General features: G+C 38.8%; 1 protein-coding gene across 1 annotated transcript; it reads right to left on the reverse strand.

The window, feature by feature from the left end:
- Window positions 1-1,841: 1,841 nt before the first annotated feature.
- On the reverse strand, window positions 1,842-15,989 carry prom2 (prominin 2). Its single transcript, XM_014976662.2, has 25 exons — window positions 15,828-15,989; window positions 15,676-15,710; window positions 14,526-14,876; window positions 13,370-13,434; window positions 11,674-11,879; window positions 11,375-11,495; window positions 10,466-10,529; window positions 10,290-10,379; window positions 8,146-8,342; window positions 7,435-7,509; window positions 7,108-7,171; window positions 6,872-7,028; window positions 6,614-6,766; window positions 6,415-6,538; window positions 5,771-5,859; window positions 5,235-5,319; window positions 4,992-5,135; window positions 4,841-4,909; window positions 4,655-4,744; window positions 4,494-4,547; window positions 4,307-4,387; window positions 3,170-3,238; window positions 2,993-3,082; window positions 2,786-2,898; window positions 1,842-2,708 (listed from the first exon to the last, which is right to left on the reverse strand). Exons 3-25 carry the CDS (start codon window positions 14,779-14,781, stop codon window positions 2,657-2,659), a joined length of 2,508 nt encoding a protein of 835 aa, XP_014832148.2. The 5' UTR covers window positions 14,782-14,876; window positions 15,676-15,710; window positions 15,828-15,989; the 3' UTR covers window positions 1,842-2,656.
- Between the last annotated feature and the right edge of the window lie 2,795 nt (window positions 15,990-18,784).

Consider the following 18,784-nt stretch of genomic DNA (forward strand, 5'->3'; position numbering starts at 1 on the left):
TGGGTGCAAAAAGCTGCAGAAGCCGATATTGCCTCATTGTTTCTTCCTCTTCCACTTGATCTGACATTTGTTCCCCCTCAGTGATCTTTTTTTTCCCCGGCATCCTGCGTCTCTTATTACACAGTTTCGGGTCACGCTTGTGCTGTAATGTCATCGATTCACTTGTCCTAATTATAGCCTGCTTTAAGCAATAGTGCATCTCAACAAGGCTCCCGTTCTCTGCTCCCTGGTGCCGCGTCCTCTGTCTGTCTTCGAGCTTCTGGATCACCCTACAGAGCGGCACAAATTGATGCAACGTGAGAGGGATGACTGCGTTGCAACACATTTTCATCACATGTCGAGTCAATGTGCAACAAAGATCCATCGACCTTGAAACTAAAATGTTTCAGGGGGAGGGGGTGATGATGAATTTTAAGCGACTTAGCTGATTCAGACCACAGATTTGATAGACACGATTCTGCTCCTGCTTTGTTTTTTTCCCCATCATGGATCATTGACTCCAAATTGAGTTTGAGCTTTTCCTCCGAAGGTCGTTATTGCATTTCCATCTTGATTGGCAGAGCATTACTTATGCAAACAAGTTTTGGACAGCGGTGACAGATGTGTTGTTGAAAACGGATTGCTTTAGAGGGAGACGGCTCTATTAAAGGGTAACGTTATGTGCATACTGCTGTAACTTTGGAAACTTTTGGTTTGACAACAATTAGTGAAGACAATGCTGAGAGTTCAGACTTGCATGTTTAAAATTGAGGGGGGGGGGTTTTAGTTACTTTGATGTTAATTTTCCTAAATCAAAAGACTAAAACATTTATTTACATAAATATCAAAAAGTTTTTATGAGCCAAGCAAATGACTTCCAAGTTTAACTTATTTTTTAAAATGTGGATTAAATATGGCTTTCCCCCCCCCCCCATCTTGTCACTTTACATCTACAGACTTCAATGAATTCCTAGGAATCTATTAACAATAGAAAAAGCAAATATAAATGCACAACTATTACTCTGTTTCCAATAACTTTGCACATCTTTAAACTGATTTTGTCCATTTTTCTTTGTAATTTGGATCAAGTTCAGTAAGACTGAATGGAGGGTGTCGATTTTTAGGTCTTGCGGCTCTGGTATTATGCTTAGGGTCATGGTCCTACTGGAAGGTGAACTTCTGCCCAAGTCTTAAGTTTTCTTTTGCAAACAGTGTTTGAAAAGTGTCATTTTAGCCTCAGTTCTCCAGAACACATTCTGTTTGTAGGAATAACTCATGGTAAAGGTATTTTTTTCTTTCTTAGCTTCTATCACAAAAACAAAATCCCCGGCAACACTAAAGAAAACACTGTTAGAGTGCCAACAGAATGCAAAAACTGGCCCGAAGCTGTGAGTCCATAGTCCTGATTTTGAAGTTATGGCTTCTGATTTTCTGAGTGTAAATTACAGCAGCAACCAGCAGCTTTAATATGGGCCATTACCTTGTCATAATGGTGCATGATGTGTAGATTGCGGTTGGTTGTGAAACATAAAAAAAACTAAAAGTTTAGAACAGAAAGGAAGCACCATATTGAGCTTCTTGCATGGTCGTTCTAATATGAGAGCCGTGCATGGTAGACGTCACAGTGGAGAGGCAGAGCATCTGTTTTCTGTAACAAGTCGTGTTTAATCAAATTTAAAGAATATTTGTCCCATTTTTGTTGTAGCACATTAATGCAAAAGATTATTCACTCTTCTCAACGTAGCAGGGGGATAAAAGTTCATGTGCCTTGCAAAAATTACCTCTAGCCATTTGCACCATGAAAAACACTTTTCTGCTTTTTGATCAAGATAGAAACCATCATAATAAAATTGCACAAAATATTATGATTGATTAGTGTCTTTTTTATTCACTGTATGGAAAACAGCTGACAGAAATGTTTCAACCCTTTATAAAAAATCACAATCAAATGGCATAAAGTGCTGCACAACAAAAGAACAGAATTTACTCTGCAGAACAAAGAACAATAATCAACACCAATCAAACATACCTAACATTATTCAAAAGAAATTACTACTCACGATAAAAAAAAAAAAAGAAAGAAATTTAATGACATTGTAAAGTAAGTAAACAGCAGCAATGATATGGGTAAAACTATTTGCAAGTCAACTAAGTACACTGAACCCAGAAAACATTTGTTCCCAACATTAGTGCAAATGAAAATAGAAATTCAGTCAAAAATAAAATGTGTTTCCCATTGTCAACAAGCTGCTAAACCACAAATAATGTTAAAACGTAGAACTGTGCGTCAACATATATACAGATGTAATCAACTAGAAACAAGAAATATGCCTGATGAGGCTGATTTCAGCCAGGAAATAAAAAAAAAACAACATTCTTTGAGGTTCTCGTATATCATCAGAATCCCTCTAGATGGCTTTAAAAGGGAAACATGGGCTATGTGAAATGTACCATACACACTGTGGTCAGGTTTCCCTCTCCACGCTATAGTAAAAACCAAAACTTACAAAATATTCAAGTAGATATGTTAGTTCTAACTCTTTCTTTTTCTGTTGTTTTACCCAAGTGACAATGTGCCACATCTGTGCTGTGGTGTCCCATGTGCTTTGATTTTCTCAAACACAACACTTGTGCCTGCAGACCTTTAAATCTGCCCCACGCACGTGCCGTCGCATCCTCAGGTGATTTTCATCTGAGCCCGAGGGATGTGGTTCATAACGATGTGATTTCTGAAGACAGAGAAATTAATAAGCAAATTCAGCCTGATTCAGTCACACAAATCCCCTACACATTTTCCGCTACTTACTCAAAAACATCAGAGTATCTCATCCTCCTGTAGTACTTTGCTAGCTTCATGGAAAATATAATGCTGGGAATGAAGAACACCAGGCACCAGCCCAGACTGAACCAGAACGCATTCTAAAAAAAAAAAAAAAAAACATTTAAGAAACTAGAAAATAACAAGTAGTCTCAAGAATAAAGAATAAATTAGGAAGAAGTTTGTTCTCCTCACCAAAGCCTCCACCATGTTATCACAAACGATAGTGTCAACGGTGTCTACAACCCCGGCAACAGGCCCGCAGCGGCCGACATGCTGGGTGATCTGAGGGAAATTGAACGCAGCTCAAAAAACACTTTACAAACACAATGCATTCATTTGCCAATAAAAGATCTGAAGAGTTTCTTTTACCATAGTCTTGGCCCAGTCAGTATAAGCACTGACGTAATCCAGCTGGCAATTTAGAAACCTCCTACTTTCCTAGGATTTGGGGGGAAAAAAAAATTGGTTAGACTCCATGAATTTTACTTGTCCAAAATAGAGAAATAACATGAATTCTAATAAAAATCTGTGAGATGGCCCCTTTTTTTTCAGCGACAGGACTGATTTGACTTTTGTTTAGAAATTAAAAGTACCTTTGGGGTTAAATATGACAAATTCAACATGAAGCTCTTCATTTAAAAGTTGCAAAAAAATTATTTAAGTAGTAATTTGAAGCGCTACACAAATGTTGTATTAAAGGGTGCATCATGAACAATAAACAAAGGCAAAGGTTTCAATAAATGTTAATCTGTTCCAGATTTGGTTCCAGTTTAGGTCTGAGATTGATTTGAACTACATTACACTTCTGGACATTTACACCACCATCATATATGATGGCATATTAATTATGCAGCATTTAGTAAATAACTGCCTTTCTGTGCATAACATATACAATTTGATCTCCAGCTTAGCCAGTCAAATGCCATTTTAAACATATTGGAACTATTCTGAGGCATGATTATGACCAGAAATGTAAACATGTATAAATAATTGTTGCAATGATGACTCCATAATGATGTCACTAACCACAGAATGCCAGACCAGGTGAACCAAAATGGTATTTGACCACTTGAGGTCACTAACAGGCTGTAGTTTGAGCATTTAACTTTCAGCCCGAGATGGTCAGGCAATCAAAAGGTGAGGAAAAATAAAAAAGAAGATGGTCACTTGAAGGCAAAAAGTATCTCATCCATCCTGATTTTACTGTAACTGTGCAAAAGACACTTCTAAATTCCAAAGTGCTCAAATGTATACTGTTAGGAACAAAATCTACATAAATAGTGCTTTGCTACAACATAAGTGGATAGCTCAAGATCAATTCAGCAGCACACCAAATGGTCTGCGGATATGGAACCAACAAACACACTGTTTCCACTCCACACACCCATAATAAGTAATCCATGGCCCTCCCACTTTCCTCTTCCCCACTTCCTAAATGACCTCAGGCATTAACAGACCACATGGAGCACATTTCTTCAAACTCATGTGACTCGCGGCTCTACTCACGGTCTTTACAATCTGTGTCGTATTTGTGTTGAGAAAGTCTTGTGCTGCTTGAGTGCTCCTCAGCACCTCCGCCACTGATCTCTGAAAGGGCCGGAGAGAATCGAATGAAACCAAGAATGAAGCGCAGAGGAGAATTAATGAAAGATTTCTGCTTTCTGCAGATCTAGATGTTGGTCAATGCACTCACGTTGATTTTTTCTGAAGAGGACTGAAGGTTCCTGATGGATGATTTGAGGTTTATCTGTGGCGCAGAAAGCAGTGGTCGTCTCGTTAATACAAGCGAAATGCCCATATGAGTGGGTGGCAGAATGCGAACAGGTATCATTAGAGACGAACCCCGGCACTCACCACTTGAGGAAAGATGGTCATCTCTATGTCGGCTTGAATTTGCCTCAGTTTCAGAGTCTCAGTTTGAAGTTCATCTTTAATTCTGGTCGGCTAGAAATGGACAGAAAGTTAGAATAAACATTAGAAATGGAAGAAGCAAAACTTTTATTTTTCAATATAAATTAGGCTTAATGTGACGAGACTCACTTGTTGAAGACTCAAGTTATCAACCTTTTCCGCTGTTGTATTCAAATTGATTCTTAAAATGTCATCCATCTGTCAGAGAAAGAAAAGGGTCACCGGTTGCACAGAAATACATATAATAATAACAACAACTCTACATGGGAATAAGCTTTACCTGCTGTGTGATAGCCGTAATGTTGAAATCTGTAGCTTTGGAAGAGGTCTTTTCAAGTTTCTTTTTCATGTCAGGGCTCAGGATATTGACTGAAGACAGAGTGATATTTGTATTCTCAAACTCCTTGTCGATCTGGGCTGTGTACTGTGAGCATGAGATCATTAGAGGAGATATTTAATACATGCAAGTAAAAGGGCAAAAAAAAAAAAATGCTTAAAACGAGATAGCGTCAACAAAACTCACTGTAGACACATTGAGCGCGCTTCCAAGATCTATAAGTTCATACAAGTGAATCGTCGTCCACAAAGGTTGGTTTTTCTGACACTCTCTGGAAAGGCAGACATCAAATATAAGTTTCGCCCACACAAATCGTCTTGACAAATTAAAGGCCAGACAATGAGACAACTGTGACTGTATCAGTTGTATCAGTATCACTCAAGCCAAACAAGTAGATACATGTTTGATCACCACTGTGATCAGTGGTGGTTAATCTGATCTTACTCTAATACCAAAATGTGAATAAAGCTTTCATAAATCACAAATTTTACTTTGAAGTTATTTTGCATTTTGAACCAGAGATGGTCAAATGATGCCTAGGTTGTTTAAAGAACAGTGAAATAGCCCTTTAATTTAGCACTGAATAGCAATCTATGAATCAGACATTAGCCTTTTGCTGTATCACAAGGACTATTCACGCTATCATTATTAAACACTGATGCATAAACTGTGTATGGATGGTTTATGAGGGTTTGCATTAGAGTTGAAGTGGCGATGAATACCTGTAGACAGTGGACAAGTTGAGTTTGCTCTTCAGTCCAAAAGTCGAGCTTAATTCGAAGTTTGTGAATAAACCTGGAGTATCAATCAACTGTAAGCAGGAAAGACAGTGACTCAGGAATCTTTTAATCCATAGAAGCATATTCCATATTCCTTAAAAGCCTGTATAAAAGGTAAACATTTCTTTGAAATTATTTGGTTGTATTTTTTTTTTTTTGGAATAGTGGTATGTAAAGAAACTGTATTCTCACAAATCATTTCAAATGTACGGTATAATAGAAGAAATATAGTTTGGGTCGCTTTGCTATCACAGTGTTTTGTTGGCATATGAAAAAAAAAAAAAACTAGAATCATAAAAATGATCCAATAAGAGATGCAGCTATTCAAGGAGATTCACAACTGGGCGCCAACCTTTTGATATAGACTACTTTGAGTTGAAACTCCAGGAAAATGCACTAGTGATGGTTCTAACATGAAAAAAATGAGAAAAAGTCTAAAGGGTATGGACACATGTTAAAACATTTATATCTAGATATTTATATAAAAGATTTTGTGTCATCAATAGTTATGCTTTTATTTTGCATTCAGATTTGATCTTTAAGGATTATGAAGCATTTCAAATGTATATATTTGTGTATATCTCTACCTGCAGCAGCTGGCCATTGTCCCATGGTCGACAAATCAGCGTGTACATGTTTCCACCCAGTAGGAAGAACACCAGCACCAGTATCATGAACAGCCAGGAAAACAGGAAGCTGAACCCTGCGCTCCTGTGATCAAATCCAGGTTTAACTCTTTAAAAACGCTCCCAAAAAGATGAATGTAGACAAGCAAGCGTCACTCACATCATGAGGAAGATGCCTCCACAGTTTGAGGTCATGGAGCGGTTGATGGGGTTCACCTTGGGAGAGAGACCCAGAGGGCCTAAAATCAGACCCAGGATGTTGCAGACCACCACCAGGAGGATCACAAAGCACAGGGCCAGACACACACTCCATCTAACAAAATAATGTTACAGTAATTAGGAAAGTTTTGCTTTGTTTCTTTTTTTATTATTATTATTTTTTTATTTATTGCATACATTGAACTTCCATCGTTTATACCTAATATTCTCTAATGCTTTCTCTTCAGGGAAGTACGTGTTAATGTCACTCTGGAGCTTGATTATAGTCTTTGACGCATCATCCAAAGCTGAAAGGGGGAGGTCCTGGGTAATCGGCATAACCTGTTTTTTTATGCTGCTCAGCTGCTTTTTGCTGGCTAGAAATAAAAAGGCAAAATTTTGTTTTTAGTAATTATGCAGCTTTTATTTGTGGAGATAAATTTAGTATTCACTCACTTTCAACTAATCTCTCAGTTTCATTGGTCACCGTCTCAGGAATGGTGTTGAAAAACTTCTCCGCCTGTAAAATTATAAAAAGTTTTCTACAAATAGCTCTGATGCGTCTACGACAGATGATGGTACCCGTGTCATTTCCCTTTGCTGGAAGAGGAAATGATGCTGACTGTTGTATAAAAATAGTACTGTTTACACTGACAATTAAACATGTCTACACCAAAAAAAAAAAACTAAACAAACCAGTTCTTTATGGCACAGAAAGCATGTATAATAACGTCATCATTTTTCAGTTGAAATCTGTTTTATTTGTTTACAGTTCCCACTGACCTCACTTATTTCAGACAGGAGATCAGCTTTAATGACTTCATTCACTGCAGACTGAAACTTATTCAGGCTGGCAGTCTGTGAAAAAAGCAAAATAAAACACACACATAAGCTGCTGAAGAGTTTCCAACATGTTGTAACTTGAAGCAACAGAGGAGGGCAGCAGAGTGCAAAAAAAAAAAGACTGAAGTTACCAAGAAACGGCAAGGTCAATCAACGAATGATTTTCAAAGTGTACCATCAATTTTGTACGTGTTCATTTTCTTCTCAAAATAAAATATATCTTAAACTTAAATAAATCGACCTAACACTTATGATCGAAGATGACACGGATTGACTATTTTAGGAGGAGGGAAAAAAGTGGAGGAGGAGAAATTCATCATTCAGACAAAACCACAGAAAGATTCATCATTCCGGTGAGCGTCTCAGCCTGCGTCAAACATAGTGTGACTGCAGAAACCATTTCTCCTCTTTATTCATGACAATATGCTTAGGGACAGAATCTGAGTATTATGTAAACTGAGCAATCAGCCCTGACTCATCTCTTCCATAAAACACTTCAGCTAACAGAACTGGATGTTCAGCGCCTCATGTGTCCTTGTCGTGCAGGCAGGCATTCTGGGAACCCAGAACTCATCCATTCAACAGGAAAATAAATAAATCAAACAAGAATGATTCATGTTATATTTTAGGCTACAGAAAACCAGCACTTACAGAAATGGTGATGTTTAGCGTTAGTTTCTTCACGTCTGCTGTTAGGTTGTGACATCCTTTGCATTCTGGTCTGGACAGCGTCTGAGTAAGCCGATCTCTGACAACGCTGATGTTGGCCTGAGTACGGTCTATGCTGGACTGCAGTTGGGCTAGTGATGAGTTCAACTGGTCAAGTTGGTCTTTGGTGGTCAAACAATCTGCACATTCAAACAAACAAACAAAAAATACACACACACACACACACACAAATAAGCCACTAATCAGTGATCATTTTAAACACTCTTTACAGACCTTTGTGTTTTTAACAGGCTTTGATCTAGAAACTAATTTTCATTAATTCTAGTAACTTCTATAAAGGGTTTTCTACACAAGGTGTCACCGTGGAAAACAAATAACTACAAACCAGTTCACAGTTAGGTGGCACTCCTGGTAAAGACTTGTAAAAGCAATAAAATACACGAGCTCTGGAGATTGTTTTTAGCTCCCTTGGCTTTAGTTGTACAAACATCTTAAGCAGCAATTCTCATTAACATATTGTCCCTTCCTATGTCTTCTTTATACCCATTTACTTACACCATTGGGTGTCACTTTTTCTTGTTTGTAGGCATTTTTATGAATTATGAGGATAAATCGCCACAAAATGTTCAAGTTTCATGTACAATTTACTGTAATACTGCATTATTTTCTGAAGATTTGGTGGAATATTTTGTTCATTTTAGTTCTGATCCTCTGATCAAACTGTACTCTTAGCAGAAATGACATCCTGTTGTCATCCTGAATGAAGCTGCATAGAAAAAGACTGAAACTACAAAACTACAAAATGGTGAAGGGGAAAAATGGCCAGCACCACATCCAGCACATCTTGCTCAATGTGTGTGGAAACTTTCTCTATTTTTGTTCCCCATGTAGATATGGGCAAGTTTAGGCAAGTAGTCACTTGTAGTCACTTCAAAACTTATGATCAGCTTACATCTGCCCTTGGTAATGGTATGTTCTCTTGTTTTTCCTACTTTGAAAAGTGGCTTTTTTTTGGGTTTTTAATGTCATATAGGGAACCACGGAGTCAAGAATTACTAAAGTAATTCTCCTAGGTATTCAGATTAACTTAAAACATTAAATCTTAGCTGAAAAAAAAGACATTTTCTTTCCCACAGTCAATAAATGTACTCAAACGATAAGTTGGATTTTTTTTTTGGAGTGTGTGAGATTAAGTTTCCACAACAAAGATGAATTTACCTTCAGCCCTTATGTACATTTACCAGAGCTGTCAATAAATGACATCATGTACATTTTGCTTGGAAAGGCAATTTTAAGCTTATTGTAGAAAAGTGACAAACTTTCCAATGAGTTGTGTAAATGGCTTGAACCCTGTACTTGCAGAGCGCTACAATTACTTCTACAATTACGTTGTTCAGTTTTACACCTGAGGATAAAATCTGATCATAAAAAAAAAATGCCCACGCACAGGAATGCTTGCATATCAGGTTTCTATTTCTTGTAAACCGTAAAGCAGACTTCATGGTCACTAAGGACGTAGAAGAAGGATGACGCCTTAGCTTCCAGCCATAGAAGATGCAAATATGAAATATTGCTCCCACTTTAATGTGCAATCACACATTAAAGTGGTTACACATTAACATTAATGTGCAACCATTTTACACATTAAAGTGGTCATGTGGTTACAGCCAAAAAGCTCTTCTTCCTTGGGAAGGACATCCCAAAGTTGTTCCCAAAGTCCTCGTTGGGAAGCTCTTCTTCCCAAAGAGCCCAAACATTCAATGTTATAGGAATCAGAAGCAGTACAATGAGATCAAGTATACTCTGCACTGAAATCGCCTCTTTGTCGAACTACAACAAAACAACTGCTCCACACAAAGGCTCAGTCAGGAGCCTTCTTGACTACTCGGTTTATAGTTCAGTGGGAGCAGCTGACTTGTCTGTACTTGGCTCTGTATTATGTAACTTTTTATTCCTAAAACTGCCGATTAAAACGTCTGATCAGAAAAGTAAAATGCGCAGCATGTACAAAAACATTTTAACGCCATGTGGAGCAGGAAGCAGAGATGTTCATTTGCAAACATCAAATGACAGAACGCATTTGCATGCGCTCATGGCCCAGACCTGGTCAGGCGTGGAACTCATACCATTGTGTAGAAGTTTGACCGACTGCAGAGCTGGGTCGAGAGTTCCTCTAAAGCGCTGCTGGATTTTCTCCCCCAACTGGCGTCCGATGTCTGCAACACCCAAACAAATCAGTTTGTGACAGTTGAGGCAATACAGTGGTTCCTCTGTTTTAGTCGTTTTAGTTCCCTGTTCTTACCGTCTAAGTTCCTGGTGATCTCCTCCACAGTTCTGTAGCTCTCATTCACCACATTATTCACTTGCTGAAGTCAAACAACGGAAAATTAAACAGCTGAAGTGCGTACTTATGGGTTAAACAGTAATATGCAGTCCAATAAATCACATAAGTTTATAATATCTCTAAGCCAGGTACCATCCTGTTCTCTTCACATGAGCATACTGACACTGCAAAAATAAAGAACTGGATCTAACTCAGTTGACAGATGTAAGGATTTTTTTTTTTTATTTAATCCACATTGCCTGGAAGTTGATCAATTGTACTATTTAGTGGGATTTCATGTGGTAGAGGCATAATTTTGAAGTGAAAGAAATACAATACATAAAAATGTTTGAATTTCTTTCGGTTGAAAATCTGAAAAGTGTGGTGTGCATTTGTATTGTCCCTTCCTGAGTCAAAAGAATCAGCTTTCTCGACAAGTTAAATACTTAATTTGCAGTTGCTCCTCTATGGGTGATGTCCAATGGTGGACAAAGGGTGATTACTCCAATTACTGGCATGGGAGTAACTGAAGTACTATTCATTAAAAAAAATCTGATAAATATGTATCATTTTACATTCAGTTCATAATAATGCACTATTTGTGTTGATCTACCACATAAACATAAAGGAAATAAAATATAGTAAATGTCTGTTTGTTATGAGACAAAAAGTAGCATTGATCAATGGGTGTGGAGACTTTTACATGTCTGTGTAGTACATGTCAGCTTCTTGAATATTAATGGCAGAACTTCCCCATGGGAATTTTTTTGACCAAGCAAAACTGTATCATTCATGGTTTAAAAGCAGTTTGAATAAAAAAAGATGAGCTGATAACGACTGCCAAACTGCCAGCTGTCAACGCTTTGACCTGCATATATTTTCACTTACTTGTGGCACAGACAACAGGAAGCTGTGCATGTCACCTAATGCATTGCTAAGCTGCAACGGACTCTGGTTCACACTCTCTTTAAGATCTTCGTTGCTTCTGAACATGCAAATGTTACCAGCACTGCAATGAGAAACAGAGAAAGTTCAAAAACAGCACATGAATGTACAAACAGATAAATTTGCTTAATGAATAGACAGTTTACCCAAGAGACGCACACATGCAGTGAGCTGCACACATTTGAATGAACTTCTCATTATGTCTCTTGAAAACACACATACACACACATACGCATACTCACAGGATAATGATTGTAATTGCAAATAGGCTGAAGCAGAGAGTTCTTCTGAGAGAGTTGGTGGAGGATGTCTGCTTCTGGTACATCTTCCCCCCACAGTTGCCACAGCAGCGACAGCAAGCCACGAAGAAACCAATTATGGGCATCAGGACAATGTACAAGATGCCAATGGCGATGCACACTAGGAAACCCACTTCATACGTGAGGATCTGAATGCAAAAGCACATGCGATAATTAGGTCTTTGTGGCCTCATATGATGTCAGATCCCAGTGAGACACCAACAAACAAGTTCTCTCTTTAATGTTTTGACATATTACAACCATGAGGATGGCAGTCTTAGCAGTCTTCAGAGCATTCGGGCTTTTTTCCAATGTTCAACAGTCACAGACTCTTAGCTCAACAATCCAATAAACACTGAGCACATGAAGAAAGAAACTGGAAAAAGACATAAAATCTAAGGAACTAGCTGAAATCTGTCAGTAATTAGAAACTAATCCTGACCCCATTCAGAGCAAATTAAAGTTAGATGGCTTGGTCCTAACTGATGGCCTAGAAACTGTGATATTTCATGTCCACAGCATTTTACTAGAAGTGTGTGATGGTGAGTAAAAGCAGTTAACTTGTGCAACATTTCATGACGCAAAACATACTGACATGCTGTCTTGCTTATGAAAGTCTTTCTAAATGTCCAGCTTTAGTGAGCAATGTTGAGGCCATAATCTGGAAGTGGAAATTATTTAATGTAACTGTCTGAAGCAGTCATGGCCAGGTTCTCCTCACTAGATTTCTAACATAAACTCAGAAAAGTTTCTCCAGAGCCAACGACTCCTAACAAGAGAGCTCAGAAAGATCTGCAGTTAGCAGGTTACATTTTTCCACGTCAACAGTAAGTTAGGCACTCGATTTCTATCTGCCATCCACCACTGCTTAAGACTCAACTGCTGAAGGGAAAGCAAAATTTAACTTTGCTTTATTGAAAAGCTCTGCAAGAATCACATGCTTAGTTAGAGAACATAATCTGATAAAATTAGACCAAAATTGAACTCTCTGTTTCAATGCAAACTCAATGTTCGGACCAGGAATGTGTTTGCACATCACTCTAAAAACACCAAGCCAAAAACAGTGAAGTCTGGAGCCTAGAACACTCTGGTGTGAAAATTTCATTTCAATGGTGGATTTTTCACCAAGACAATAATCCTAGACACACAGAAAATTAAACCCTGGAGAAGAAGTTCTGGAAAGCCCCAGTCAGTCACCTCACTTGAATGCAATAGAAAATCTATTAAAAGAGCTAAAGTTCACAAAGCATAGCGGAAACTCCTGGAATCTTCAAGATTTCAAGACATTTGAAGCAGAAACGGGGGTCTAAGTCCCACTTGAAGAGCTTAGCTCACGAGTTCACAAAAAAAGGCTTTTTTACTTACTACTTATTACTGCTATAGTGTTCAGTACATAATCCCTGTGCCAGTCTACATCATAACTTAGTTAATGGACTTGTTTTGATTTCAACACATGTGGGCATTACTTGGATATTTACCAGCAACTGCTGTGAATTTCATGCCAATAGCCTCATTGGCATGAAATGAGATTATGGAAATCTATTTCTTATTCAAAATACACTTTATGAGAAAAAGGTTGACGCGTCAGATATTTATTTTCCAAATTGTGTACATTTCAAATTCAAGCACATTTACTTACTTCAGTCATCAGCTCTTTGTTTGACTGCACCTGCTGAGGATCCTTAATTATTTCCAGAAATAAGCCTGGGAAGAAATGAGAGACAAAGTGGCTTTGTGTTTCTGAAATTTAAGAATAAATGTGAGGCATTTCCAAAGAACACTGATTTGATGTTTCATGCTTCCTGCCTCTCTAGTCTGGTCAGCTCTGTATAAAAATCCTGGCCACAGGAACAGAGTGTCCTATCCTTTATAAAACATCTTAAAAATTTCACATTGTATGAGTGGAAATCTGACACCGACATCTTGTGGTTACTAGGAGACGGATCGGCCTTCAGTGGGAGATAACACAATACAAAGCCAGTCATTAATGTTACCTCTAAACCCTAGTATTGTGGATTTAGTTGACAACAAAAGCCAGTGCTGGTAACTGAGAAGAAATGCTCAGGTGCTGATCAAACAAGCTTTGTATGTTTCATTTACCATCTGTGTGACATCAGAAAGCAGCATGCTATAAATATAATCCCCTATTCTTCCACGTACACGCAGTTATACATTTCTAACCTGCGGTGCAGGGGATTGTGATCAAAGTGAGGCACATACAAACTTGAAAAAGTCAGTAAATAATTAGCTTTTTGTCACAGGCAGATGGAAGGCGGTGTTCTGTTACGCATTTGTTTAACTGGTATGGTTTTGGGTTTTCTAAATAGCAAGTGGCTTTTGCTTAAATCGTACTCGACACATCAATAGCAATTGGGTCAACTATGAGCTTGTACTGTCAGACTGATTTTTGACTCTTATCTGAAATCAATATGGAAGAATGAGTGGAACAGAGACTGCTTTACAGGGCAACTTCAATAAATGTCAAGGGCCTGGAAGGATCAAGGAAACAAAAGATCTAACGTCAAGACAGCACACAAAAGTTAATGATTGACTGGGCAAATTTCGAGAAATCCCATTTACTCACTGGTTAACTACCTCTGTGATGTTTATGTGAGGAGATTGATGTGGTGTCCCAGTTCCTCCCCCCACAGGTAAAGCTTGCCCAAGCAAGTGGAAACCAATAAAAACTGACTATTTTATTGTGGCTAGTCCATAAGCTGGCAGCAGGACATCTATGTGTGTCCTAAGCAAACTCTTAGTTGGAGGAGCAAGAAGACAACAGCAGATTCACTTACGTTCAGGAAAAGGGTGAGGCTGGATCTTGTAAAGAAAGGAGTGGACGAATGGCACCAAAGACACCACATCGGTGTTCTTGTTTAATACGCCGTTGTACTGAGGTTGGGTGATGTTCTGAGTGACTTCGGCCGCTGGACAGCTGAGCTGTGCAGAATCGCCCTGAGCCGAGCTGCTCCCCAGCAGCAGCAGCAGCAGCAGCATCGTTCCTACTGCCCCGCTGTATGGCCATCTCCACATATTCTCACATAGGTGCATTTTCACAGGTTAAACCAGATTGAAAATGTTTATCGGAAGAAGAAGTCACAGTTTCAGAGTGATTAACTCATGGTGCGAGCACCGCCTGAATGTACCTGGAAAAAAGAAGTACAGACTGAATACAATGCTGCACTCAGAGAAGAAAATAGCTCCAGTTATTAGAGAAAAAAAAAGAATCACTGAAACCCACAGAGTGAGTCACACAAACACAAAGAGATGATAAAACAATTTCCCTGAAGTGGCAGGGAAAATAAACGACGTTGTCTTTCAGAAGAAGAACCACGACAATGACATTTTGGAAACAGGAAGTTATAACTGTTAAATAAATGAACTTTTAAATGTTTTAGAAGTTCATTGTTTTGACTTCTAAAACAATGAAGTGTGGTAGATGTTGGCTTTTAAATGTTCCAAGAAATGTCAGGAAAATGACTGTAACCTGACAGACCTGTGTCCAAAGGGTAAACAGGCAGATAAGCTGCAGTTAGTTACCTGCATTAGTTGTGTTTATCCCAAACCACGCTTGTTCTGAAGCTTGTCATATTTTGTCTTTCTGTGTGCTCTCTTAACACTTCAAACCCTGACACAGGGAATAATACACAGAAATTTACTTTTTTTTTTTTCTAAATCTGAACAAAACTAAAACTATTTTTTTGTGTAACATTTGACATTTAAGATGCTATATGGCTTCTCAAAAGATATAAATCAACAAAAAGACTTTCAGTAGAGCCCAATTTTTAAGACAGTGCTAACTTTGTTAATGATGTGGTGGTGGCTGGAAAACATGAATCAGAAAGGAAACTTTTACCTTTAGTCATTTAACTAAATACGCCAACAGCGAACAAAAAAAAAAAAATTAAGAAATGCGATGAAAACAGAAAAATTTAATGTTCTTACCTGGTTACTGGGTACAAGTCATTACAGCATGGCCACTATGGGAAAAAAAGGGAAAAGATAAGATCAAAGTGGTAAACAGGATAGATTTGAAGACAAGATACTGTGAGGAGCAGCAAAAGTTACATTTTGTAATGTCCTTTCAGCTAACTCACCTTCCTTAGCAGAACAGCAAAGTTGTACTTATGTTCACCTGATCCGGAGCTCTTCAGAGGGAGGAGTGGGAGAATTTCAGGGCATTAGAGGCAACCTGATACGGTCTGCTCTTGTTGGGAAGTTGTCTGTGTGCTGGAGTGCACGGCTCTGACAAAGAGGATGGAGGGAGGGGAGAGAAAAGGGATTGGAGAAGAGAGAGAAAGGGAGGGTCCTAAAAACCAAACACAGAGAAAGAGAGGCAGGAACAGAAGAAGGAACATGTGGGGGACAGAGATGAAGAACGTAATTGGCAAACTTTCTGAAACGGTTTCCTGGATCCTGGATTAAGTGTGTGTGTGAATAGTTTCTTTTAGATGACAAATATCACACACATGATTCCAAACAAGGTCACTTATTTTCGTCCAGAGCTAATAGAATCGCTTCTATTGTCACGTGATCATGCAAAGTAAGTCAAATCTGTGAGGGAAAAGCGGCCAAAACGACACGGCACACAACTAGATATGTGTGGAGAAAGAAAGCCGAGGAGGATACACTCGGGATTGGGAGTTACAAAATATCCAAAGCATGTCAAGGAATCCTGCAAGAACATTTCAGGGAACATTTGGGGGTTATTGGAAACAGCTGAGAAATTTTATCAGAAGTATCCAAATGGAAGCTTTTCAGCGCCACTTCTCAGTGAAGCAGGTCAAAACAAGACCACAGATGCCAGTCTGTCTGAACAGCTCCCCAGATTAAAGAGTTTCAGGAAAGGAACTGTGATGAGACCGAACCTGCAGAAACATACCTTTCTACTGATTATGCCCAATGTTAATAATTGCTGCTGTGGAGCTAGAGGTGGGCCTAGTAAACATTAAAAGGGGCAGCAAAAGTTTGCATAACTTTAAAACGGTGGATGAATTGTCTGTCTGTTTCTGTTTTCTTTGATCATGTGCACACTGGCTAATCACCTATAACTGGTTAACCTCAACCCAGTATCATCAATTACAAGCTGATCCTTTAATCTGTTTATCTTGAAGCTTTAGCACGTGGACACTGCCACTACCAAAGAGTGGCTGTGGCGGTGCCCAGAGCTGAAATCAATCCAGGGTCTTCTGAAATAGCATCTCGGAGTCGGGCACATTTCACTGTTATAGAGTAGCAGTGAAATTTGTTGGCACATTGTGTAAAAAAAGAAAAAAAAAGAGTACATTTATTCAGTGGAGGAAAAACATATGCAAGTCTTCCCTTTAAACATTAATCCTAATTTTCTCCTAAAGCTTCATCCATTGTCGTAATGCTCTGCAGCTACGTTGCTGACAATGCAGAGATGACAGAATTATTTTAGAGGTGGGTAGAGTACCCAAAAATTTTACTTAGGTGAGAGTAATACTACTTCAACATATTTTTACTCAAGTAAAAGTAAAAAATAAAAATAACAAAAAGTAGCCATCCAAAGAATTATTCAGGTTAGAGTGAAAAGTATTTTTTTAAAAAGGCTACTCAACCATAGTATTGTTTCACGCTTTTATTCTGGCCCCGCCCTACAGCTTCCCGTTGTGTGTGGATAGTTAAGCTAATATGATGTAGCTGTGGTAAGCGTGAGGTCGCGAGCTAGAATCCACTGGATTTCATTTGTGATTTTTATGCTAGTCAGTCTCGAGTCAACTAGCACAAGTCGACGTTTTCTACGTCCAGCCCTCAGTTTTAATCGTTGATTATATCAAATAAATACACAGATTTAAATACATAATCTATGCGTCGTTTTGAGGCAGTTTCTTCAAAAAAGAAAAAAAAAAAAAAAAAAAAGGGCTCAGTGGGTAACAATGGGTAAAAGTTGCTATTTCACATGCCCTACTCATAATTTGCTTCAGGTAAACCTACCTGAAATGCTGGTTGTGTTTCAATTATTTCTGACATAACTTATGGTTCCAGCCAGGGGCGCCCGTACCACCTTATTCCAGGGAGGTTTACTGTGGAAACGATTTTGGGTCTTACTTCCGGCGCCCACCGGAAGTAGTATTTCATTGTAATTTGTAGGGTTTTTTTTTTGCTATAATCATGATATAAGTTACATCTCTCTTTTCGGTTATTGTACAATATTTAGTAAAACGTGGGTACAGACACGCTGTCTGCTATCAGAGAGCTGCTCAGTACAGAGGATCGTAATTGTGGTTTAATCACGGGGAGCGATAGGAACACAGCGATAAGTTTTGTAAATGTGAGTTAGCAGCGCTGATGGCTCGTTTCTCTGAAGAGCTGACAGTAATAAAGAAGAGAAAAGCAGAGAAGCTGGGCCAGCAATACATCTCTATAAGACAAAATAAAACGTCTGGGTTTATTTAGTCCAGGCACAAGACCCGGCATCCTGCACGTTTTAGTTCTCTCCCTGGTTTAATGCATCTGGATCAAATGATGGCTCGTTAGAAGACCTAAGAGGAACACTGACATGCTGAAAAGATTGTTACTACCACCAGGGAGAGAACTAAAACATGCAGGATGCCGGCCCTCGAGGACCGACTTTGGGCACCCCTGATTTAGTCCATCAGAACCAGAACTTCGAGGTTCTCCTTTGCTGAGTTTCGCTTGCAAATCAGCGGAGAAATGACCGCAGGTATGCGCTCCAGCCTGTAATTCGGAGAATGAGGTTGACTGACAGCACTAAGACCCTCCTCCTGGTTCTGATTGGTTGTTTTTGGTCAGAACGGCGCATTAGATTCTAAGTTAGATTCTGCCGCTTGAACAAAATACAACAATGTAGCATTTTTTTGAGAAGTCTGGGTTGCTTCATGTGTATCTTGCACGTTGCCTGTGAGTTGCTGGTGGGGAGCGACATTTCAATGAGCTAAATCTAATAAAAAAATTAAATTAAATTAAGCAACCTATTTGCATGCAGTATGTGGACTGTTGCGTGTAAAATTTACTAGCAGTGAATATTGTGCTAATATCAGTATTGGACCACAGAAAGCAAGGCAGTTGC

The sequence above is a fragment of the Poecilia mexicana genome, unplaced genomic scaffold, assembly GCF_051168715.1.
Source record: "Poecilia mexicana isolate PSO_F unplaced genomic scaffold, ASM5116871v1 scaffold_15, whole genome shotgun sequence".
NCBI lineage: Eukaryota > Metazoa > Chordata > Actinopteri > Cyprinodontiformes > Poeciliidae > Poecilia > Poecilia mexicana.

Excerpts from the sequence above, each read along its gene's own strand:
- prom2 (XM_014976662.2), bottom strand. The coding sequence starts at position 14,781 with ATGCACCTATGTGAGAATATGTGGAGATGGCCATACAGCGGGGCAGTA. Across the intron at positions 4,388-4,493 it reads CCTCTTCAGAAAAAATCAAC|AGATCAGTGGCGGAGGTGCT; the intron begins GTGAGTGCATTG and ends CGGCCCTTTCAG. Across the intron at positions 3,239-4,306 it reads CGACACAGATTGTAAAGACC|GAAAGTAGGAGGTTTCTAAA; the intron begins GTGAGTAGAGCC and ends CCCAAATCCTAG.